Source organism: Podarcis cretensis, assembly GCF_951804945.1.
Source record: "Podarcis cretensis genome assembly, chromosome: 1".
In the NCBI taxonomy this organism is placed as follows: domain Eukaryota; kingdom Metazoa; phylum Chordata; class Lepidosauria; order Squamata; family Lacertidae; genus Podarcis; species Podarcis cretensis.
In genome coordinates, this window is record NC_137170.1 from 29,892,708 (window position 1) to 29,919,395 (window position 26,688).

At 43.4% G+C, this 26,688-nt stretch overlaps 1 protein-coding gene across 8 annotated transcripts in view; it reads right to left on the reverse strand.

Moving 5' to 3' along the window:
* NRXN3 (neurexin 3) overlaps positions 1-26,688 on the reverse strand; it is a 1,235,498-nt gene that overhangs the window by 858,816 nt on the left and 349,994 nt on the right. For all 8 annotated transcript variants that reach the window (XM_079988538.1, XM_079988533.1, XM_079988539.1 and 5 more), the window contains 2 exons: positions 5,596-6,034; positions 2,727-3,110 (listed from right to left, as the gene is read on the reverse strand). In XM_079988538.1, the coding sequence (XP_079844664.1) occupies positions 2,727-3,110; positions 5,596-6,034 (823 nt within the window). The remainder of the gene's footprint in view (positions 1-2,726; positions 3,111-5,595; positions 6,035-26,688) is intronic.

Here is a 26,688-nt window from a genome sequence, read left to right on the forward strand (position 1 = left end):
CAAGGCAGGGTTTCTTTTACTAATTACTCAATTTAGGTCTAGTTCTCATGGACAATTAGGCAAATTCATTTCAGGGGCAGGTTCATGCCTAACACCACAGTCTCTAACAGCAAACTTGGGTAGTGGGGAGCACCAACAGAAATGGAGCCCAAACAGGGCTGCTGTTAAATAAGGAGGAGGCAATGGCATGTGTTTGGGGTTTCTGTGAGGGGAGGGCACTGAAATTTGCAGAAGTACCAAACAAACATCTCTAAAATGTAAGGGAGCCAAAAAGTCCTCCAAAACAGCCTAGAAGGGTTTGAACATGCTCAGTTGGAAACAAAAACCAGAAAACCAGGGAGGGGAGCTGCTTCCAGCTCATAATATCTTAATGAAGGACATGGATGCTTTTTAACTGGAACCCTGAATAGAAGCACTTGTGCTATGAAGTGAGGAGAATACCCTGCAACATCTTGCTGCCCATTATTCATTTTATTATTATTACTTATTGAATTTGTTAGTCACTTTCTCTTGCCCAGGGCAACCCAAAGCAACTTGCAACCAGACAGACAGACACAAAACCCCCACAAAGATACATTAAAACCAAGAGAGAGAGAAAGAAACACATTAAAAACATCCCACCCTCTTCTAAAAGGCCACAGATAGTTAAAGGCCAAAGGCCTGCTTATAGAGGAAAGTTTATATATGATGGTGCCAGGCAAACCTCCCTGGGGAGAGCATTCCACAAATGAGGAGCCACCGCAGAAAAGGCCTGTTCTCATGTTGCCACCCTCCATACGTCTCATGTCAGGGTCCAGGCTGATTCATATCACACTTGCAGCATAGAATCTCACGCACAGATACAGTACATGCTGGGTGCATATGAAGCAATTTAATGTCACACAGTTACAAATGGTCCATCACCATTTTGGCCAGCCATCAAAGCACACCCTTGTCATGGTTGGACCATTATTTTGGTGAAGTTTGGACTGGTGGTGTCAATTCCCTCCTGCAAGAGTGGTGGGCCTGTTCAGGTGGCCCATCCTTGGAAAGTGAGGGAGGCTGATAGGTTCCTGGAACTAACTTAACGTTAGTTCTGCCTAATGATAATCAGTCCTCCTGTGTGGCAGCACTGAACACCCTGCTCATATTAGGAAGGCAACTTCAGTGTATTGTTCTCAGAAGCTGCTTAAAACCCTTTTTTCTTTTGGCAGGTCTAAATGTTCTTTAACATGTATCTCTACAGAAGCCTGCATGTCCACACAGTTCTGGCAAGCCATAGTTTGGCTTACTGTGATGTACAAATGAGGCATAGCAGGACGTCAAGTAGAGACGGGTGAATCCATCTATATGTCCAGCCAGTGGTGCTTTCACATGTGTCTGCTCATAAATAGGTTCCATCTTGTTTCTGAATACATCTGCAAATCTTTTTTTAAAAAAAACGAACAGCTGTGGCAGTAGCCTATCGAAAGGTGAACTGAGGCAATCCACCACTTGTCAAAATTGTTTCTTCTTTCTTTCACGTGGTTTCAGAAGCATCCTTGCAGTAACTTGGATCAGAAGGACTAGGAATTTCCTTGGCTCCCAGAATCACACAACAGCCTCCTGAGCCAGAGACTCAGATGTTCCTATTCCTTGCTTCTCCACCCCATCCCCCCACCCCCACCCTGGCTATCAGTCTATACAAGAGAGAGAGAAGGAAAGACATACCTAGGAGATCCTCCCAATGGTTTGTAGCCAAGGCCCTGTGAGAGCATTTTAGATAAGATTCCACTTTATCTCTACTATAATATTACCAATAAATTTGCCTCAGAAAAAGGAAATGGGAGAATTTGTGCTACTACTTTGGTTTGGCTTTTAAAAAACCTCAAAAATAACACCTTCTCACTCAATTCATTCTGTGCACGGCATCAGGCACAATACAAGGATGACAATAAATGGGACCGCCTGGAATTTGAACAGTGTATAGATCAAATGCCTTACATTTGCTCAGCTCCTTCTCATTTAGCCAAGAATGGATGTGTCTCTTGATTGTCTGCACCAGAAATAATTGTGTCTCATATATCCCCAGTCAGACGCCTTTAAGTGACCAGTGAGACAAGACCATGGGGAAATGGCCCTGTGACACCTGCTGTACCCAGGAAAATTCTGCTCACCTCTTAACTGATTCCCCTGTGGTACAGGGGAAAGTCAGTCCTCATTGATTATTGATTTGGATCTGACAGTCAAATGTTAGCACCGGAACAATACACAGAAAGGGACAAAATACGCTCACTCTCTCTTTTTCTTTCATGTGCATGTAGCAAACCATGATCCTGCAAATACCATCATGGAACTGTTTATCATTGTCAATAGCATGGTGCCCTCCAGATATTGCAGAACCCCAATTCCCATCATCCCAGACATCCTGTGTTCGCTGGGATGGACTGGAGTCGTGAAACTCCCACAGTCCTTTTCCTTCAGAAGGTATCTATCAGAAGGATCATGAGAACTAGAGGTCATACATGCAATAGCTGGTAGACTTCATGCACACCCTGAATGTCCCACTACATGTGCAGGGCATACCACTGGAAAGGATCTTTAAAAGAATGGCTACGCATTGGAGGCTATAAGGGTTAGTCTGAACCACTGTTTTCATATGTGGCAGGACTGTAGGGGAAAGTGCATTTGGGCTAAGTTAGTGTGCCACGTAGCGTGGCTCATTATAGCTCAGGACAGAAGTTCCCCTCTTTGGTTGCTGGACTTACCCCGCTCACACGTTCTCCCCCAGTAGCCAGTGCCAGTGCAGTCACAGATGAAGCGGTTCCAGCCATCTTTGCAAACCGCATTGTTCTTACAGGGATAGCTGTCGCACTGCTTGGTGTTGTGCCGACTGCAGGATGATTTGACCCCAGCAGCGTTCTGCTGTTCCGCCAGCTGCCGGATGTTCTTGCTCCGCCCATCGATGAAGAGATCTCGGATGCAGCCCACATAGCCATAGTTCAACATGGCTGTCCAGAGCTCAGTAGGGAGGACGAGGCCTGCCCGGTTTTCAGGCAGTCCGCCCAGATACATGTCCCCTTCCAGATCCAAGATCTCACTCTCCCCGCTAGCAGTGAAGGGTGTCCGTCTGCTGTTCACTGATATGGTGCCTGAAAGAAAGAGATCACATCAGCCAGCAGCCACAGTTGTGGCACAAGTCAAGTTCCCATGGCAGTTTGAATCCTGGTGAAAGGATGGGGTTTTGGCACAGGAGAGTGAAGATGTCAGCTGAGACAAAACACAGCTGACACAGAAAACTTGTCCTGAAATGCTTTGCTGCCCTCTGCTAAGCCTGTCAGACAGCAGAGGCACAGAATAATAAAACTGATAGGTTGGAAGACAAACGAAGGACGTCCAACCCAATCCTCTGCAATGATGCAGGAACCTCAAATTGCTATTTTTGCGCATAGCCTTGGAAGTCCTACATCAACAATCTGGCAGTCTGGCACAGGAAGATTTGGGAGGAAGAGCAAGTGTTCTCTCTTAGGCTCATGCTGGAACTCAAGACAGTACACACCTCAATACCGTGCACAGTGCAGATCTCAAAGATTAATGTGAAATAACTGCATCACAAAGCACTGGTGCACACCTGGCCCACAAATTTAACCCCCTCATGTATACGAAAATAATGTATCCTGTAGTTTTTCAAATTACAGTGAGGGCAGAAAGGAAGAGGGATCCATAGCTTGGTTAGAGACCATATTGATCTGGATGCTGAAGGTCCAGATTTCAGTTTCTGGAAACTCTAGGGATAGGGGAACTGAATTCCTGGTCTACAGACCAGGAGCAGCAGTGGATTGGGGTCTGCCCACCTTAGCTGCCACCCACCTGCTGACCTTTTTTCATGGGCATTACCATTTGGAGATTGCCCCATTGAAATAGATGGGACAAGCTTCTTCCTCTAAAGAGACCATAAAGCTACAGGATCTCCTTCTATTAAAATCAGAGTAATATTGTTTAAAATCCCATCTACTTGAAGCAGGAAAATTCAGCACAAAAGTAGCTCTGTCCCACTAAAATCACCTGTACTTTGAAGTGCTGAACTATGGTTGGATTCTGCACTTTCTCATCCACCCACAATACAGCATTATTGTCCCGCTGATTACCATAGAAAATAGCAAAGCTTGTGAGCACACATGCGTCACATAAATGGGGCTTAATGAATACAATCATATAATCACTAACTGAACCCCATGTGGCTTACATCTGAGTAGACATGTATAGAATTGCAGTACAAAATGTTCAGCTTGGGTTGGATTCTGCCTTGTTCCTATTATATTTCTAATGCTAAATGTTGCTACCCAGAGGCCAGATATCTGCCATATATGTAAGCGAGACTAAGAAGCAATGAATGCTGCTTATTGAATTTATCCTCGCAAGTTAATTAAATGCAAACCAACCTGCCACACACAAAAATCAATTATTTGATTACTTATTTACATCCCCATAAAATGCTGGAATTTCTCAACAACAAGCACAGCTGTTGCAAACCTGCTAACATTAAACTATAGTAGGGTTGAAGAAAAAAATACAAATTTCTCCTAGACCCCTGAGAATATTTTTCTGGCTAAAAAAATAATACCTAAGTAAACTAGAGAATTCTGTACTATCTACTGAAGGTACGTTGTTTTGAAAAAGCAGAAACATCAAAATCCAGCACCATTCATCCCACATCCAGTCTCCCTCTATATATGATTCCCAACTGCAGTGTGGATTTAAAAAACAAAAACTTGGAAGCTGTAATGACATAAGGGAGTACAAAAAATAGAATCTCCACAATGAATTTAACAGCAAATATTTAAATGTCTCGTAGTACCAAAGGAATTGAATGCCTGCCCTAGGAATTTGTAACATCCCTCCCACCCCCAGCTTTTCAACAATAACCTTTGTTATTGCTTTTCTCAAAATCCCAGGGGCGGATTTCATCTTAGAAGGAAGCTTGACATTCTACCTGGATTTTGTTGCAAATTAAATCTGATGGCAGTATAAGGATTTCCAAAATTCTCTTGTGAAATTATACTAGATTTATTTATTCCCACTTCCCTTGAGATTCCCCAGATGCTCCATGCTGGGGAAAACATGTGTTTGCTTTGAATTTCACATTAGGAGGAACTTTGGTGGCAACTCTCACCTGGCATAGTAGCGATGGTGGCTAGGTTCAGAATTTCACGGTTCAGAAATTAGCACCCCCAATGCTGAATATCCTGGCACCCCTTCCAAACTGGACTCAAACTCCTCTAAAGTTCAGCACAATTAGCAATCAGGTTTGACCATCTCTGGTCTCCCTGCCACACACCCTTCACTTTTGCACACAAATTCACAGGGCAACAGCAAAAGCAATCAGAAGAGGCTCTAGGGTTCCTGCCCTAGAAGAGGAATAGCTATGTATTGTTATCAGGTTGACCAGCCGACAGTTCCCCAGATCTGCCTTTCATTCTTTCCTGAAGGCAGAGACAATATTTTTCAGTCTCTGGTCTCCAAGAATTCTCAAAGGTCAAAGACCAGTGGTCTTTGATCCTATTCTTCAACCATCATAAAGGGTCTGTGTTTCTATAGTTGGGGGTGGACTATTCCCAGGAATTTTTTTCTACATACCTGATCTGCCATCTCTCTGAATATCAACGTGATACCATTCTCCATCATTAGCTTTCCTCTGAGTGGCCTTCACTTTGACTGTTCCAGAGCCCATGTCGAGAAGTAGGTAGAGGTTCCCATCCAAGAGTTCCACTGCAAAGAAGTCCACTTTGGTGTTCTTCTGGCTCCTGGAATCCTTCCTCTCCTGGGGCTTGCCGTGGGTAAAGAGTATAAGACCATTTGGCTCTGTGGTGCGGAAGTCAAAGGAGATGGACCCCATGCGCTTGGTGTTCCACTTAGGCAGGCTAATGTAGGCCTCGGGTGTCTCAAAATTGATGGGGTCCAGTGTGGCCACGTTCTCACACATGAACTTCACCTCCCCATAGATTTTCATTTTTGTGTCACCAATCCTCGCCAAGCGAGACAGCTCCAGACGGATGTCGTTATTCTTATAAACAACCTGTCAGGAACAAGGGAAAACACCATACATCAACCCAGGAGATAACCTATACTTTGGAAATACGCACCCAAAGAAGCTCTCAGGATTGGGGTGAGCTTGCATGGGATTCTAGGTTAGGAGTATGTTTAGGAATAACACTCATTGGCGTTGTGTAGCATCCAGAGATGACGCAAGAACAAGAGGCAAAATTCAGAGAAGTTCAAGCGCTCAGTGGTGCTCCAGCTTCTTGGCTGTCCTTGAAGGTGTCCAGTCTCAGAGCTTTACATCCCTTTTAAAAATTATTATTGAAGCTTTAACCCTATGTGCAAACTGACCCTTTTGTCTGTACTGGAGGTCTCAGTTCAATCACTCTCTCTAATAGCAAACTCACTTGGTGAGTGCTGATGGGATGCTAGTCAGAACAGGCTCACTGAGAAACAATATGTCAGAAAGAAATGGTAGTTATTGCAGTCCCAGTCACAGCATCCCCACACCTGTGCAGTGTCTCCAGCTAATGTGCAATGAATAAACTCAAGTAGACAACAATTTGGGTCAAAAATGGCCACAACTTTATTGATTCCAGATGTAGGTGAATTTTGCACTGGGTATATATCCAACTTCAGCCCCCGGCAGAGGGCTGAAATGTTTTCAGTGTTGTACCAAAGATTAAGGCATCCCCAAGATGCTGATCTACTGAGGTGGCCAGCCTAAGGCCGCCACTGGAAGCTCTGTGGCTGGCCTGCCCCATACTCAGCTTCTGGACAGAGTCTTCCACCCAGACCCCTTTAACAGGGTATCCTGAATACACCACTGGCTTGGTCCACCAGTTACTGTCAGTGCACTGCCTACACTTTTAGAATTGCCACCTCTGTTTTGAAGTGCTTTTCAGTGTGGTGTTGGCCTGTTTGCTTCTGGTCCAGTGTGTTGTAATCCACTCTGGGATCAATACAGTGAAGGGTGGGCTTGTGAATATGATTAAGTAATCAATAAATATCAGCAGGCTCAGAGAAACCCCAAGGTTTGCAGAAGTACAATGAGTATTTCAGGGCAAAAATGGCCACCGGGGTGGGGTGGAGAACACACTTAAAAAACAGGCTAGCGAGGACGGGACCAAGACATTTTGGCACCTGAGGCAGACCCCAAAATAGTGCCCCCTTTCCCAGCAGGGAAGAAAGGGTGAGGAAAGATCTACATCAGAAACAAGATCGAGAGCAGGATCTGCTGCCCCTGTGGATTCTGCCACCTGAGGGGTTGCCTAACCTTGCCTCATGGGTGGGCCCTGAGTGAAGACAGAGAATGTTCAGTGGCCATGTTGCATGTCTGTGACGGGGGAAAGCAAAAAAAAATGGAGGTGGCAGGGGAATGAAATTGAATGTCCTAGAAGCAGGGATGTAAGGAGGCAGCAATTTCCTGTTTCCACCACAACTGGTGCTGCTTCCGTTCTGCTACATTTTGGCTTCTACAGTATTCATCTCGTTATCTGCTATGGCTGAAATGAACACAATTAATTATGTAATTGATTACGTAATTAAATTCAGTGTATTTTAATAGAAGGGAAACATTTCTCCCCGCCCCATGCAAGAAAGTGAGAAAATAGTGTAATTATGCAATGTTGCGGGCTAAGATGGCCAATGATAGCAAATTGTGGTGATTTCTGCTCCAAATTCCATCAGAATTCTGCAGCATCCCTGCCTACAAAAAGAACAGGGCTGGCAGGCTGGAACAGGAGCGCTCCACCGTGCAGCACATTGTTGCTCATTTGTAGGCAGGCTTGAGAAACCTGATTCTTCTGAATAAGATAGAAACATCTGTGTAAGGCACACAGGAAGTCCCACTGAATTTAATGGGACTCCCAGAGACTTATACAGATCACAGCAGCTGTGCAGCTCATCTTTACATGGAAATGAGTCTCTGTGAGACTGACTTTCAAGTAAGACTGGACAGGATGACAACCTGTTCCAATGTGTGCTTTGTCCTACTTAGTTCAGTAGGAGTGACTCCTTAGTATGAAGGGATAGGATTGCAACTTCATTGATTCGCGGGTTATCACTGCAATCCTGTGCACATAGGAATAAACCCTCTTGAACACTAATGAGATCTGGGCTATTAGCCACTTGCAACAGGGCAAGAACTCTATGAACTTTTACTTGGGTGTAAATCATGCAATTACTTGCAAGCAAGGATGGATAGGATCAACCGATAGGAGGAGGACACTAGATTGTGCCATCTTCACACACTAAAGACCAAATAGAAACTGATGAACAAAAAGTCCACCCCCTCAGAAAAAACCAAAAACCCACCCCTGTGCCCTCAAGTCCCAAAGCAGCACCCCAATGCTTTCCTCCACTTCTTACATCAAGGGTACTGGCATCTGCTAAGCAATACTGACAAGAGGACAATATATTATCAAGCACCCTTACAAAGGCTTTGCTAGTCTGCAGCACATAAAGAATCTCATCTGTGTTATACAGTTTTGATCTTGACTCAATAAAAAAAAAATTCCTTTCTAATCAGATGGCTTTTCTCCATCCATCAAAAGAGCCTCTCTGCAATCAACTAAAGATGCAGAGAGGGAGAAAGTGAGAGTGTGCCACACTTGGCAGGAAGCCAGTGTGCATTTTATTTCAAGTCTGGTAGAATTAAGAAGAAAATATTGCCTTGGGCACACTGGTTGACACGCTCCCTTGGGCAACGCCCATATGTAGTTGGCCACTAGATGTCCCCATTGCCTTGCACTGCACAGCAACATTCCCTGCCAGTTGTAGAAATGCCTTCTCGAGATGGACTGAGTCGAAAGGAGGTTTTTAAAATGTAGCTATTTTCCACTTGCTGCTCTCCTTCCAGGGGCAGGAAGATTTCAACCCCCTCAGTGTGGTCCCCCCAAAATGAGCCAATCTCTTTGCCACTGTCTCTGCTACTCATTCATTTGCAGTCTTCCATTGGCTACAATCGCACCACTCCCCCCAGTCTGCATGGGGAGCCTGTTTAATTTGGGGAAACGCATAAACTTTTAAGGAATATACACAGAGCCCTGCTGCATCATGCTAATGGCCCATCTAATCCAGCATCCTATTCTCACAGTGGCCAATTAGATGCTTCCAGGAAGCCCAAAAGCAGGTCCTGAACACAACAGCCACACACACACACACACACACACACACCATGTAGTTTCCAACAACTGACATTCAGAGACAGTGGAGGTAGAACATACTCATCATGGCTAGTAGCATCTAACAGTTTGATCCTCCATGAATTTATCAAATCCTCTGTGATTCAGGAAAAGCTGAAGAACATGTTAAGTTGCCCCTTATATGAGCACCCTAGGCACAAGCTTCTTACATGAGTCTTCCAGTCCCTGTCAAACAGATTCACCCTGGACCATTGCCATCAAAGTAGCATAAATAAACTGATGTTTTAATGTATTTTTAAGCTTCAGTTGGAAGCTGCCCAGAGTGGCTGGGGAAACCGAGCCAGATGGGTGGGGTAGAAATAATAAATTATTATTATTGTTATTATTATTAATTGATTTCGGAGCTAAGAAAATAAGAACTAGATTCCAAAAAAAAAAAGCTGAGTGGGCAGGATGCACTTCTGTTTTGTTTTAATGCCTTTTTAACTTATTGTGGAGGAGCAATGTGTGATTTACATTGTGTCAGGGGAAGGAGTTTTATTTTTCTGTTTTCTTGTCATAACTATGTCAAAATGATTGTTCGTGTGTTGTATCTATATTGTGGGATCCTATGGCTGTAAACAACAAAGCTTCATTCTCCATTCTCTTTTAAAGACACCCAAGTTTTCCTGAGGAAATCCCTTGAGCTTCATGTCCATTTAAAAACAAGCTGCCTAAACCTGGATTTTACTATTCTGATATTGGCTTGTTTGAAGACACAATTTTTATAATGGCTGACCATCCATTGTCTGTGGCGCCTGTCTCCACGATAATGCCCACGGCAGCTTGTGCACTGCATGGTGCCCTGATGCTAAGCTAAACTGATGGGCAATTAGAGCAGAAGATCAATTATCCATACCTCTCTTATCTAAATGTCCTAGTTATCCAGATTCACAATATACACAAAGTATATATATGCAAGTTGGCATAATCCTGTGCAAATATCACTCCTATTTTCCCAAATGTCTGAATGAGCAAATGCTTTTTGATAATAAAAAGGCTCCCCTGATGCTCCTATTCAAACAAATTAGGTTTTTAGTGATGTTTGGGAGATCGGTTTCCACGATCAAATTGTGCAGTGTGTGTGTGTGTGTGTAGGGTGGGGGAGAATCTCCCTATTGTAATGCTTGAATAGAAGGGAAATACGCTTCACTGTCTAAAGATAACTTTCTGGTGGGAATTGGATTCGCTTCGGTCAGAAGAATATGGAATTCTGTTTATCGAGCTTCATGGTTAAAGGCAAGAGATTTGCTGCAAATAAATACAATAAATAACATGCACTCACCTTGATATGCAATTGTTACCTGAAAGGCTCCTGCAATACTCAAATGCCAGAATATGAATCAAAATATGGAATGTAATAAAAGACCCCATTAACAGTGAAGTGTGACCAATGCCTGTAATTTCATGGTTCAGAATGTGAATCTCAGCAACTTGCAATGCTCACCTCCATTCTGAGGTGAGCATTATGACCTCATAGTTCCTTTCTGGCTTGGATTGTTACCTGAGCCAGAGAAGAACTCTGGGCTCCCTGGTTGCAGTGGCAGAGACTGAAGGTCTTTCTTTCCCAGATACCTGAAATAAGGAAATTCCACGTACCAAGGAATTTAAGTCATACCTTGCTGCAGGTGGGGGAGGCAGTGAGAGAGTCTCTCCTTCCCTTCTGGTCTCATATATGCTGGTGCCAGCAAGGGATATGCCCCTCTCTCCAGCTCTGCTACCACAGCCGTCACAGAAAGTTAGGATGGGGAGGAGCCAAGAGAGACATGGAGCTGTTGTCACCAAAGCAGCAGTCTAGTAATGGGGCTTAATTGTTATTTCCTATTTCAAGAGATGTATACCTGAACCTTCCTTCCAAAGAGAGCCAAGGGCAGCTATCAGAGACATAATTATAACAATACTAAATACAGCAATGGCGTAACAAACCATAATAAAACAGCAGCAAGGTTGATGGGATGGGGATTACATTCTCAAAGGCCTAGAAGAATAAAAACTTTCAACAGTGCAAGCGGTCACAACTAAACAGACATTGGGAGGCATCCCATCATCTAAATAATGCCCTGTCCCGTGTCACTATCTGACAAGCAAAAGCTACCGGCAGGACAGCAAGTAGGACAATCTCAGCTCTTCTCTAAAAAAGAGCACCAAAAAAATGCCTTATAGCAGCTCAGTTCACTGGTCATCTAGCTCAGTATGGTCTACATTGACTGTTCAGGGTTTCAAACAAGGAACATTCCCAGTTCTACTTGGAGATGCTGGGAACTGAACCTAGTTCCCTCCTGCATTCAAAGAAGATGCCTAGCCTTTAGTGATTGGGTGGGGCAGTCCTGGAAACATGCTCTTTCAGATACTTAAGTTATTTAGAGAAACAGCAACCAATGGGCATCTGGAGAAAGGCATTTGGACCTGGGTGTGCTTCAGAAGATGTTATCAGGAGCATGGCAGGACCTGACATGGACTAGTAAACATCTAGTTATATTATATTCCATCATTTTAGGAGAATAGTTTAACTATGATTGCTTATGAATCAGTCTCAAAGGGGTCAATAATCCTCATTAACTATGTTTACATAATGCTTTTGGAAGGTTGAATGTGAGAATTCAAGATCCGGTTTTTGAATATCCAAGCTAAGCTTCTTGTTTCCAAAACTGGTGGTGAATTGGCAGTCGCATTTAGGTAACTGTCAGCATTCTCCTGTGTAGTGCTGAGCCAAATGAGATTTCAAAAAAGGAACTGAAATAGACATCAAGGGAACAATCAGAACTTTGTGAGACTTTCTTACATTCCACTACTACACACTAACTTAAAGTACACACCCTTCTCCAATGTTTATGTTCTCTTTTTATTACTGGGGCAATCCAGCCAGATGGATGGGGTATAAATAATAGAATTATTATTATTATTATTATTATTATTATTATTATTATTATTATTATTTACCCCTACTTAAAACAGAATATTCTACTAACACAGGTAAAAGAAAAAAGAAAAGCAAGGAAATCAGATCCTGCCATATGTTGCAATAAATCTATATTTTCTCGTTTTTTAAAATGCATTTTACAGTTCAGTTTTCTTACTATTATTTTCAGTTACATATGAGAGAGGGCATCATGATTTTTTTCAGCACTTTTAAAGGTCTTATCTGGCCCTGTGACTGAGGACAATCAGATCCCTGACACCTGTCGGAACTGTTTGTCTTGGTTTTTATGGTAGAAGTCCAATACCACACATCGGCCATTACATTATATTTATTATTCACTTGTGGCATGGACCTTCCTTTCACTGTGCTCTGAGGATTCATATATTTTATGCTTAAAATCCAGAAACAATCATGTGTGATGCATTATGGATTATCTCCATTAGGTCTGGTTTTTAGGTGCTTGCCTGTGTCTTGCCTGGGACAAATTTATGGGGGACTCCCAACCATATGTTGAAGTGTATTCCTCAATTACAGGAGCACCTCTTTTCTGGACGCTAAGCAGCCTTGAACAGTAGCTTTGCTTTACTTGTGGAGGGGAGGGTATTTAAAGAGAGGAAGGGGGGAACATACCTTTTGACTTTCCAGTCCAACTAAGGACTTCTCCTACTGCAAAATATGGCACCAACAGGCTCTGTTGGGTGGGATGGGGGGTGCTGGCTACCAGTCCTGAACCTCAAACGTTTATTGCTGTATAGTAGATTGGGGAAAGTTTTTAGTGAGTGATAAGGTGTGTGTGTGTGTGTGTGTGTGTGTTTCTTTTCTTTTTTCTGCCTACTGAAACATTACCTGAAGAAAGATTGGAAACAAAAAACAAAACTTATAGTATTCATCCTTTCGATTCTAATCCCTGCCTCCAGGATAGGTAAAGGTAAAGGGACCCCTGACCATTAGGTCCAGTCGTCACTGTCTCTGGGGTTGCAGTGCTCATCTCACTTTATTGGCCAAGGGAGCCGGCGTATAGCTTCCGGGTCATGTGGCCAGCATGACTAAGCCGCTTCTGGCAAGCCAGAGCAGCGCACGGAAACACCGTTTACCTTCCCACCGGAGCGGTACCTACCGGTATTTATCTACTTGCACTTTGACGTGCTTTCGAACTGCTAGGTTGACAGGAGCAGGGACCAAGCTCACCCCGTCGTGGGGATTCGAACTGCCGACCTTCTGATCGGCAAGTCCTAGGCTCTGTGGTTTAACCCACAGCGCCACCTGCGTCCCATGCCTCCAGGATACTGTACTGTATATACTGTTTGGCACTCAAGCGAGCCAATTTCTCTTTTCCTTTCAACTAATTATCCTCAACATTCTATGGTTCTGCAGTCAACATTTCATGTTTAGAAGTTGCTTTTATTTTAATTTAATATACTTCTGCACACCCAGGCAGACCCTAAAGTATGCAGAAGCCAGTTTTGGATGGGGACATTTCACTTCATAACTGATCTGCCCGGACTACTTGTGCTCAGTATTAGAGGGAATGGTGATAGGTTTATCAGCACCTATTAGCGTTTATAGCTGCTTAGAAACTCTGTGTTCAGAAGTAGTATATCACTGAATACCATCTAATGAAGAAGAGGGAGGGAAGCCTACAGCCTTTGTGTTCTGCTTGTGGACTTCTCAAAGACGTCTGGCCAGGTACTATGGGAAACAAAATGGTAGACTGGATGAACCTATGGTCTGATCCTACATGATTCATGTGTTCTTAATATAGAGGATGACATTTTGCATTATCTATTGCTACAGTGGAGCTAAAGATTCATATTCTATTAGTTATTAATTAGGGTGATGGGTATGTCAGTGGTCTTTCTTGTGTTCATCCTTTAAGAAGAGTGGTTAGCATTTGCTCCTTTTAAACCTATTGTTGGATGAGTATTTTAAGTTTTTGTTTACTGTGGCTTTTAATCTGAGTTCAATATCTTTGTTATGTTATTTTCACTGTGTAGGTTTATTTGACTGATCATTGATTATGTAATTTCTATGCTGCCTAATATATAAAAAATATATCTAGGAAGCGTACAACAAAACTGAAGCAACAACAGACAACTTAAACAAAATATTACAGAATTACACAGCTGTATCTGAAGAAGTGTGCATGCACACGAAAGCTTATACCAAGAACAAACTTAGTTGGTCTCTAAGGTGCTACTGGACAATTTTTTTATATATTTCAACTGCATATAAAAATGTTGCATTAATATAGCTAAATCAATATCAATTCATTTTCCCTCTGACACACCTTCCCTCAGCCTCTGGGTTCTCACTCAGAAGCCAAACAAATTCTCAGTTCACCTACAAAAGTCTCATAAGGAGAAGAATTCCTACAAACAGCAGGCATCACCCCAGACTCTCAAGGTGGCTGATACTTCCTCATTCAGCTGCACCTTCCACACCCAGTTTCAGCAGGTTTGTTGACTTTCCCAGGGGGTCCAGAGTTTCCCAGGGGGTCCACTCACAGCTCTTTCTTCACCTGCATCCAATCTTCCTCCTCCTGCTGCTCTGAGACTCTTGAGTACAAAAATGTCACAAAATCATCACCATCTAAGATTCAGATGCTATTCTTTTAATCGTGATGGGTGCTGTTTTTGTTTCAGTAGCTTCTTTGATGGGGCAATGTTCTCTTCTTCTCAGCTGCAAGTTACTGTAACACTGCTATTCATTTTGAACTTGTGCTTGACAAAAGATACCTTGTGTATCTTTTGCGCGCGCACACACACACACACACACACACACACCTTGGTATGTTATAGTATCAGAACATATATAATAAAGGCCTACTAATATTTTGTCTTGCCCCTTTGGATAATATAGGAAGGGCTGAGCATTCTCATTTTAAATTGTATGCCTGTGTACAGTAATGGTCTGGAACATATAACTAAATTGTTTTGTCCAGCAATATCTAGGCTGAGCTACAAGGTATCATCCATCTGTTTTAGGTGGATGATCAGAGTTGCAGTAACCCAATCAAGTTATCCATTAAATAATACTAATGCTACAATTCTATGCACAATTACCCGGGAATAAGCACCACTGAACATAGTGAGTCTTACTTCTCCTGAGAAAATAAATGGGAAAAATTGTACTGTAAGACACTACTATATTGCTTGGGTTCCATAAATCTTGTAGTATGGAATATAGGCAAGACATTTTCAAAGAAAAAGAGAGAGGAGACCTTAAAGGTGCACCATTTTCTTTGGGCAGACACATTTCTGGGGCAACTGGTTTTTCTGGGACAACTGGTTAGGTCTCCTCAAGGGAGAACTAATTGCATAATCCAGGGTTTCCCAAACTTGGGTCTTCTGCTGTTTTTGGATTACAACTGCCATCATCCCTAGCTAGCAGTACCAGTGATCAGGGATGATGGAAATTGTAACCCAAAAACAGCAGAAGACCCAAGTTTGGGAAACCCTAGCATAATCCTCTCTCTAATTTACTCATAAGTAAGTTCCACTGCATTCAATATTGCTTACTCGGTAGTATGTATGTATTTGAATTTAGGTATAGATCTGTGCTTATTCTCCTTGAATGGACAAAACCAATTGCTCCTGAAGATGAATTGCTAAATAAATTAATCAGTGCATTTCTGTTGTCTCTTCTAGAGATGAGTGACCACTTCATTGTTCATCCCCAAAATGAATCAAAGTCTTAGGGCAGGTGTGGGAAACCTCTGGCCTTCCACATGTTGCTGAACTACAACTCCCATGAGCCCCAAGGAACTCCCACTAAATGATGATTCAGGTGAAGGGAGATTGATTTTGCTGCTTCTTAGACTAGGGCAGTGTTTCCCAAACTTGGATCTCCAGCTGTTTTTGGACTACAATTCCCATCATGCCTGACCACTGGCCCTTCGAACTAGGGGTGATGGGAATTGTATTCCAACAGCAGCTGGAGACCCAAGTTTGGGAAACCCTGGACTAAGGGAAATCCTTCCTATTTCCTTGATTAGTCAGTCTTTCTCCTTGTTGGTTATCCCAACAGTTTCTGGGGCTAATTTTCTTTTGCTGCTGATTGCAGAGAATTGCAAAGAAAAATTCTCCTCTCTGTGTGTAAGTGAACTTTTTTTGTAACTCATTCCAGCACCTTCATAGGATAGAAAATTAGACAAAGGTTAGACAGAGGTACCAATATAGAGGTAAACAGAGTGCTTTCACCTTGCAACTAAAGCCTCCCTGGATCATTAGTACCAGGCGGCTTTACACTGATGTTGAAGAAGTAGCTGTATTGAGTATACCTGGTGCTGGGCAATGAACTCTCAGTTGGGTTCCTCTTTCATTGGATTTCACTTAACTGAAGCAAGCGACGAGGGGGCAAGCTAATCCCAGAGAAGATGTTTTATTTAAACCCAGACAGTTCTTAACCAAGATTCACAGCTAACTGCAGAGAGCTGAATGAATCCTTTTTCTTTTTCTTTTTTTGCATCTGTGTTCAAAGTGCCAAAATGTTGGCGAGATAACAACTGCTGAGCCATTTTGTTTCTTCTGAAGGAGAACAACAGAAGAGCCATGTGAAAGGGAGATGAGAAGAGAATGCCTTGATTTGAACAGATTGCCTTGTAACCATAGAATCTTAAAGTTGGAAGGGACCCCAAGGGTCATCTAGTCCAGCCCCCTGCAATGCAGGAATCTCAACTAAAGCATCCATGACAGATGACCATCCAACCTCTGTTTAAAAACCTCCAAGGAAGGAGAGTCCACCACCTCTCGTGGGAGTCTGTTCCACTGCTAAACAGCTCTTACTGTCAGAAGGTTTTCCCGAATGTTCAGTCATAATCTCCTTTCTTGCAACTTGAAGCCATTGGTTTGAATCCTGCCCTCCAGAGCAGGAGAAAACAAGCGTGCTCCCTCCTCCAAGTGACAGCCTTAAGGTATTTGAAGATGGCTATCATGTCTTCCCCCAGTCTCCTCTTTTCCAGGCTAAACATACCCAGCTCCTTCAAGCACTCCTCATAAGGCTTAGTTTCCAGACCTTTGATCATCTTGGTTGCCCTCCTCTGCACACGTTCCATCTTGTCAACATCCTTCTTAAATTGTGGTGCCCAGAATTGGACACAGTATTCCAAGTGTGGTCTGACTAAAGCAGAACAGAGTGGTACTATTACATCCCTTGATCTAGACACTCTACTTCTGTTGATGCAGCCTAGAATAGCATTAGCTTTTTTTGCTGCTGCATCACATTGTTGACTCATGTTAAGCTTATGGTCCACCAAGACTCCTAGATCCTTTATACATGAACTGCTAGTAAGCCAGGTATCCTCCATCCTATATTTGTACATCTGGTTTCTTCCTGCCTAAGTGCAGAACTTTACATTTATCCCTATTGAAATGCTGATTTATGCCCAGTTCTCCAATCTGTTAAGGTCATTTTGAATTCTGATTCTGTCTTCTGCTGCATTAGCTACCCCTCCCAGTTTGGTGTTGTCTGCAAATTTGATTAACATCCCCTCAATTCCTTCATCCAAGTCATTTATAAAGACGTTAAACAACAACGGGTCCAGGACAGAACCTTGCAGCACCCCACTTGTTACTTTTTTCTAGGATGTCGAGGAACCATTAATGAGTACAGTGGTACCTCAGGTTATAGACGCTTCAGGTTACAGACGCTTCAAGTTACAGACTCTGCTAACCCATAAATAGTACCTCAGATTAAGAACTTTGCTTCAGGATGAGAACAGAAATTGCATGGCAACAGCGCAGGAGGCCCCATTAGCTAAAGTGGTACCTCAGGTTAAGAACAGTTTCAGGTTAAGGATGGACCTCCTGAACAAATTAAGTTCTTAACCCAAGGTACCACTGTACTCTTTGAGTTTGGTCAGTCAACGAGCTACAAACCTAAACCTACAAACCTGAGGTAACCTAACAGTTACCTCACCCAACCCACATTTTTCCAGCTTCCTTGGAGGAATATCATGGGGGACTTTGTCAAAAGCCCTACTGAAATCAAGATACACCACTATGCCCAAAGCATTTCCTTGATGCACCAAGTTTGTAATTCCATAAAAAAGAGAAAAGAAATCAGACTGGTCTGGCACGATGCATTTTTTGAGAAACCCATGCTGGGTCTTAGTAATCACAGCATCCTTCTCTGAATGCTCGCAGACTGACTGTTGAATTATCTGTTCTAGGACCTTCCCTGGTATCGATGTCAAGCTCACTGATCGGTAGTTACCTGGGTCTTCCTTTTCCCGCTTTTTGAAGATGGGGACATTTGCCTGCCTTCAGCCTGTAGGGACCTCACCTGTTCTCCAAGAGTTCTCAAAGATAATAGACAAAGGCTCTGAAATTACATCCACAAGCTCCTTTAGTACCCTTGGATGCAGCTCATCAGACCCAGGAGATCTGAATTCATTTAAAGTAGCTAAGTGCTCCCTTACTACCTCTTTTCCTATCTTGGGCTACAGCCCCCTCCTTACATCATTTATTCTGTTATCACCAGGTTGGGCATTGCTTTCCTTTTGGGTTAAGTCAGAGGCAAAGTAGGTGTTGAGTAGTTCTGTCTCTTCTCTGTTGCCTTATGCAGCCACACCAGTTTCCTTAGATGTCTCCCACTTTTCTTTCTTGTGGGAATTGTCTGCATTTGGGCCTTCAATGTTTCTCCTTTTAGAAACTCCCATCCTTCTTGGACTCCCTTCTCACTGAGTAATTCAGACCACAGGATCACACCCAGTGGCCTTCTTAAAGTCCAGAGCATGTGTCTGACTACACTCAGTTTCCCCTTGCCTCTGTATCCTGAAACCCAGGAGAACATGATCACTTCCTAGCAAGTTTCTGAGCACTTCCACTTCATCAATCAATTCCTCCCTATTGGTGAAGATATGTCAGTTGAAACCCTGGCTGGGCAGTGGTGAAGTGTGGCACAATACTGGAGTCACCACAACCCAGTGTCTCATGCTGGTTAGAGTAGAAGGTGCAGAGTGGGCAAATTGCTGCCTGGAGCTAGGGTAACACTTGGTCCCAATGCCACCAAGTGCTGGCAGTGCTGCTAGCTCATGACTCAGCTGATCCCAGGGCCAATCAGTTTCCACTTATGTTCCTTTGCCGCCTTCTTTTTTTAAAAAAGAAGCCTCAGGTTGCTTGTAGCAGCAGCAGCAGCAAGGCTTTCCCCAGCTTGGTTTTCCAGGCCTCTCAGTGCATAATACCTAATCAGCACGAGTGAAGAGTCCAATGGCCCCGCCAGAGCACGTCTAGGCTGCAAGTGACACATCCCATTAATCATTCGGTCTGCTCTGGAATCTGTGTGCACAGAGCATGAGCTCAGATTCCTTATGGGGAATAATGCGACTGCCTTTTGGAGCGTAGGGAGAAGGCAAGCTGCCCAAGATGCTGCTATCTGACTACGATAATAGTTAAAGGGAAATAAGCGTAATTCGAGCATCCAGAGTGTGACAAGGCTTCCATGTGTTACTTCTTGGGAAGCTTGAGCCAGGTACTAAAAAAGACTGCAAATATACAACACACATTTGAAGTACACAAACCCACACACTTAACAATCCAGGGACTTGTAGTTTGTTAAAGGGGTTGGTAATTGTAGCACTGTGAGGTGTAACTCACAGTTCCAAGGATTCTTGGGGGAGGTGTTTAAAATGTATATAGTTTGCACAGCAAAGGACAGAACATTTGTTTTGTTCTGGGCACGTTCCATAGCCTTTCAAGGCAGGGTGGGATACAATTGTTGTGTTTTTTAAGGGCCAGGAGACCTGCTTACAGGCACTCGTATATGCTCCCCTCTTAGAAGGGAAGAGGAAGCTACAATTCAAAATTGGCACAGCTCCCTGGTAGTACTCTCTGCCAGTTGGCTAACACTGACATAAGAAGGCAGCTGATTAGCTGGTTCTACAGAAGGAGCTCTGCCAACCCGACCCTTCAAAAAAGCCCCACTGGCCTAGATTTCTAGAATACTCATGCCAGCACCTGCAAGACTGGGACCATTGCACATTCATTTCCTTTCCAAGGGACTCATATTTCACAGAGCTTGCTTCAGAAGCTGATGCAAAACTCTTGTCCAAGCTGTAGGTATATGTCGCAAATAAAATTTCACTAGCATTTCTGCTTGAATTAGCATTGGCTCTCTGTTGCCTTTTAGTGCCTAAGTAGCAGCTCTTTTGTCTCGGGTGAGTATTAAAAGAACTTTGCATCAGGCAGGAGGCTTCTGGCTGCTTTGCAGTTGCATACAGAGAAGCGTCCACAGTTTTCAGTGAGCAGAGTGCTCTGTATCTGCATAGAGATTCAGTGATTTTCAGCAGCAGGAGGAACAACTTGAGCACACTCTGATGGGTCAAATGAATATGCGAAGTAGTTCCTATGCTTCTCAGCTATATTCCATCTGAACCACCACTGAAATCACCCTGGCTTAATAAGCAATTCCACCAGCTCAAAAGAAGTATGAACGATTGTTGAAGCATATGAGCTCGAGGAGATTGTGTGGTTTGACAATTGTGCTTGCGTTTAACAATGCAGAGCACAGCTCAGTGAGAGAGTACAATATCCTCATACAAAAGGCTCCAGGTCCAAATCTTAGGATCCCTGCCTTAAAAAAAATCTGTGCCAAAAGTGTCTTGCAGATCTTTGCAGCCCCGTTCTCAGGCTGAAAAATCTGGGAGTCACTTTAAACCATTTTCAGGGGTGGGCTTGCATATTCTTTAAATTTATGGGCTGGTATGCAACTAGGTTTTAATCATAGCAGACCCACTGAAGTTAACAAGCATGATCAAGTTAGGTCCATTAACTTCAGTGGGTCTATTCTTAGTTGAATACCACCCTATGTTTACAATGACCAAGAGCAGAGGCTTCTCTCTTCACCCGCTTCTCTTCTTTTTCTCTTTGGGAACATATTTCCCCACACTATTCTGTGGAAAGATGCTACATTACAATGTAGAATCCCCTGAAGGTTTAAAAGAATAATTTAGTCCATCAAAGATTGAGGGGGTGTCTATGTCTCCCCTGTCCATCATTCCATCCCTATCACCCTGCAAATGGGCTCAAAAAGTTCCATTTGCAACCACCAGCTCAATCCAAAAACATTCCATGTAGTTGAGCTCAGAAGGATCCCTGCCTGAGACAACCAGATTGCTGATCAGAAAATAAAGGGGCCTATGTCTGACTTGGTACAAGGCAGCCTCATATATTTGTATATGTCCCCTCATTTCCCAGTACATATATTTGTGCACACAGACATGCTTTCAGCGGTGACTCACACATTGGTGCAGATTATTTAGTGACAATTGTGGTTGTGAATTCTACAACTTTGCAATGCAGAATAGGTACACTATGCATGCCGATACTCATAGAAAATTATACAAGTGCTCTTCACATGAATGTGGTTGTGCTTGCATGCATGCTGACACAAGCCTATGGGTGCATTTATCTCAACTTTTCATATATATTTTCCATTTGGCACGTGCCTGCCTTCTCCATGGAATTGTGAACTAGTTTATTTGTGCCTGGAGTGGGTGAGATTAGTGCCATTCTCTTTTTGAAATGCATTCGTGTGGAAATTTTAACCCACCTCATCTTGAAGATTCAGGGCAGCTATCAATAGTTCAAAATAAAACAGAGAAAGCATTGAATATCACTTAAAATACAAGACATAACCTACAGACAACTCAAAAACTTTCAAAGTACCTTAGTATCCACATGTGTACATGGTGGGTCCTTGTTCCTATTTAGTAAGAGTGTTTTCTACTTAATGTGTTTGTGACAGGGCCATCCCACCCGTGAGGCAAGGTGAGGTGACTGCCTCAGGCAGCAGGATGCACGGGGCAGAAGATCTGGCCGCCAAGGAATGCACTGCCTGCTGTTCCCGCCTACACGACCCTCTTGTTCCCAAAGCAGACCTCCACTTTCCATGCTGTCCCTGATGTAGATCTTAGTCCCCCCCCCCACACTCTTGTTCCTGATGTAGGGCTTCATTCACCCCCTCTTCCCTGGAGGGTGGGAAGGTGCCATTTTGTGTGTCATATCAGGTGCCATAATGTCCATAATGCCCTGGTTTCTAAACTGTGGTTTCTAAAGTGTGGTGCCTTCCTACTGTGCATCTTAATCAGTTTTGCACTTTGTTTCCTAAAAAAGGAGGTACAGAAGCAGGTTTCTTCAGCTTCTTCTGGTGGTTCCTGCTTCTTCTCCATTAACATCTCTGGAAGTGGCATCAGTAGAATTACTCAACATAAACTCTAGGTCAGTGTTTCCAGGTTATCTTTTGGGAATTGTCAAAGAAGAGCCTCCAAATTCTCTGGTTTTATTTTTCTGTTGTTTTGCTGATGCTCAGCAGCCATGTAATGGAGGGGAGCGAGAGGAGAGGTAAGAGAGCAGCTATAACCATAGCCTCCACTCTCCCCTACTGTTTCTGTCAGGAAACTGTGACATAGGAGGTCACCCAAGGAAGCTGAAGGATAGGAGATTCAAGGCAAACGAGAGGAAGTACTTCTTTCAAATGGGGCAACAGATGGTTAGAGTTGTCCGGCAAAATTTTATTCAAGTTGGCTCCCCTACTGGGAAGTGTAGTTTGTTAAGGTTGCTGTGATTTGCAAGGAGACCCCTTTTTCTCTCACCGAGCTACAATTCTCTGAGTGGTTTAGCCCTCTTCCCAGGAAACTCTGGAATTGTAGCCCATGTCTCTTCAGTCCCAGGCAGACAGGGAAAACAGGATGTTTACTGGGACCCCGGTGGATCACCATACACTTCTGATGGACAGTTTCTGAAGGTCTGCAATATACGGTATTATAACCTATTCCCTACACTTTTAACATTCCAAACATGAAGAAGAGTAACAAAGGGAATTTTCTTAGTGTTCATCGTAAACCTCCTTTAAACCTAAGAAAACTTCAGATACAATAGAAATCATTTAAGTGCAGCATTCATGGTGCTACTTTTCGGCAACAACACACAAAGGGAAGCCTAGATAAAAAGTGGGGTGGGGTGGAGAGGGATGAAGACCTCTTATTTGTCCTTAGAAATCTCTGTTGCAAAAACTAAGGGAATAGAAAACCTGGCAAGCAAAAGACAGGGTTTAAATAGCTCTTTGTAGCAATGTTTCATGTTAATACAGAGAACGGAACAATGAAGTGCATGGCGAGAGGAGATGGACAAGGGGCCTAGCAGGTGCTGCTGCCTTTAATGTCTATGATTCTCTGAAGTGTGTCTCAGTGGGCCAGTCCCTAATCAGCCCCCTTTTTTACTCAGCACCAGTCCACTGATTTGAGGTTGGTAAAAACTACTCCCTGCTTTTGAAAATTTCCAGGAAGGGACGACCCCACACAGGCTGAGAGCGCTGAACAGGGAGTGCTTTCAGGCAGTAATGATCAGCTTTCACAGTTACTTCTGTGGCTGCAAAGCTGCAGGGAAATAAATGCTGGAATCTCACTGTTGGATTTATCCCGTTGCTTAGAGATTCCTGAGCGGAAATGTTCAGGTTGAATCCTGTCTGCTTGGCTCAGGCTGGGCCTAGATAGGTTGAGGGGTGTGTTTATTGAAAGAGACACCTTGTTTCAGAATGCTGACACTTCTAGCATAATATATAAAAGAATAATTAAAAGGGAATATAGAGGAATACAGCTCACTAAATCAGGGATGGGGGTATGTCAGCACATTCTCACTTTTGTCAAGAGTGTTTTAAGGGTCTGAGTTTAGGGCTGCTTCTCTTTTCCACTGCTCAGCAGGAGAGGCCAGTGCCAGACCCTAGGAGTCCCTTGGCCCGTCTTACTGCTTGGCACTCCTCCCTGGTCACCTGTCCACATGGCATGACATAGCAGCACTAAGAATAAGGGGAAGTAAAAGCTTCTGCTTGACTCACTGCCACTCTCTAGGCAGCTGAGTGAATTGACTACAGAGGAAGGTGAGAAGCAGAGGGGCAGTGGTGATACTGATCAGAAGGATGTGGGCCTAGCCAGGGTCTCACCTAAGGACCTCAGAAAACTTGGGAAATGAGAGTGTTTGTTTTGATATTTTGTTCAGTCAAATGTGAACAACTACTTGTCCCAGTGAGGCATCTGATCAAGGCCTGTATTTTAAAATGAGCTTAAAGATATATTTGCAAATGTTTCATGCCAGCCAGAAACCAGCTGGCTAAGTACTTTTTTTCAGTTGTTTATCTTTCTGCTCTCCTGGACAAGGGCCCCCCCTGATTTATAGCAGTAACAGGAGACAAGTTTCTCAAAGTTGTAAAAAGGAATTACAGGCTGGGAGCAAATGTTACACTGACCCTACAAATTACAGAATACAATCAAGCTGCAAAAACACTAATTAAGAGTTGGTAAATAGTAAGATTTATTGTTTAACAGAAAATAATACCATGTGCCTCCCATCAGACTCTAGCCATATTTTCCTAAGGGCAATAAATTTTGGGAAGAGCTAATGGGAAAAGCAGCTGGCTGGGAAATGGGGTGTAAACTGAAGAGGCTTCTTTTGAAGCTGTTTTTACTGAGTTCCTTTTTACTCTGCAAAGGCCTTTTCTTCTAAAAAGCTATTTATGTTATGTATGATATTTGTTGGCTTAATGTAATAGACAAAGGATTTAGAAAGTAAGAAATGTTAGATTCTTATTTCATTGATGGTGTGTGAGAATGTGAACCCAAGATCTCTGTTTAGATAGAACTTAATACCACGAGCCATTTGTTTTAGCCATTTGTTTTGGAATGCAGGGGCAACAGGGGCAAAAGGTGATCTGGTAATTAAGGTGCCTTGTCGAGGCAAATGTAAGATATATGGCTACTTGTCTGCCATTTATTGATAGAAGGAAATATAGCTCTTTGTCTCCCATAAAAGGTAATAGGAAATGGGTGTATCTTTTATGATTGGTTCTAGCAAACAGCCAATAGGAATTTCAACCAGGCTGATTGGACAGAGGCAGCCAAAGGAGGAGCAAGGGGGCTGGGTTGAGGAAATATAAGTGCTGGCCATCAGGGCTGGAGGGGGCAGAGCTTTGGTAACCATATACCACTGTGCCTATCATTTATTTGTCTGACAAATAAATTTTTATTTTAATTTCTCTATTGCTGCGTTGAATATTTCATTCCAGCTAAGCGTTAACCACAAGCAGGGTGCTACACCAGCAGAAGCAAGCAGAGTGCATGTGCTTTCCTTACTTCTGCCGATTTTCAATATGAGCAACAGGACACTAGATCCAATAAACAAATTAGCAAGGCGGATGGTCCTGTTATAATGGAACTTGAGATCAGTTGCCAACTTGCTGCGGCATGGTTCCACTGATGATAACACATAAAATAGATGTGGGAAGATGGGGCTTTAGGAAGGGATGTGCAGAGGAACCTTAAGTCAAACCAAGGTTTGTTCTTGGCTACAGCTTGTGGTTTTTGTGGAGAAAGCTTAGCCACAAATCCCAGTTTGGACAAGACACTAAGCCAAATCTGAGCTTTTAACATATTAAGAAGAGCCCGGGTGGACCAGGACAATGGCCTACCTAGTCCAGCATCCTGTTCTTATACCAGCTCACCAGATACTTGTGGGAAGCCTGCAAGCTGGACATGAGTACATCAGCACTCTCTCCACTTGTGATTCCCAGCAACTGGTCTCTGAGCTTAGCTCAGCACAGTCAAGGTTTAGCAGCAAGAAGGGCTGGGAGTCAACTGCATGGTCCTTTCCACTCATGTGGTCTCACTAAGCCACAGTTTGCCTTAGCATGTCATATGAGCCAGACCTCATGACAAGTTAACTTTCTTGTAGTCTTCTTGATGTCCTTGTATAATTACAAACTTGCCTTCATCTCAGATCTTTATTCATGATCCAGAAGCCCCTACCTTCTGTAGTAGATGGAGCTAGCACACCTCTCTATTTGCTATAACTGTATGAAGAAGAAGAAGAGAAGAAGAAGAGTTTGGATTTGATATCCCGCTTTATCACTACCCGAAGGAGTCTCAAAGCGGCTAACATTCTCCTTTCCCTTCCTCCCCCACAACAAACACTCTTGAGGTGAGTGGGGCTGAGAGACTTCAAAGAAGTGTGACTAGCCCAAGGTCACCCAGCAGCTGCACGTGGAGGAGCGGAAACGCGAACCCGGTTCCCCAGATTACAAGTCTACCGCTCTTAACCACTACACCACACTGGCTCTCAAGTCCTTCACAAAGATACACCAACTATCAGGAACAAATCCTGGAAGCCCATTATGAATGGATCATCTCCAGGGGTGCCAACTTGAATGAAATATGGGGGGACGGACAGATAAACCCCACCCCACATAATCACACGACGCAGTGCATGCACACGATTGAATGGCAATGCTCATCAACTTGGGGGGGGGGCTCAAATGTTTTATTGGGTGGAGCGAAGGCCCCTTGGCCCCTAGGACTTGGCTCCTGTGATCATCTCAGAGGAGAAAGTTTGCATAAGTAAATAATAATAATAATAACAACAACAACAACCACCACCACCACCCCCCTACTGGATTTCATTCCTAAGAAGATGTTCATGCCACCATTTTCAAATGAGGGTCTTCTTGGTGGCTGCTCCCAGACTCTGGAACTCCCTCCCTGAAGAAGCTAGATTGGCTTTCTCCCTGTTGTCCTCCTGCCAGCAGGTGAAAAACTTCTTG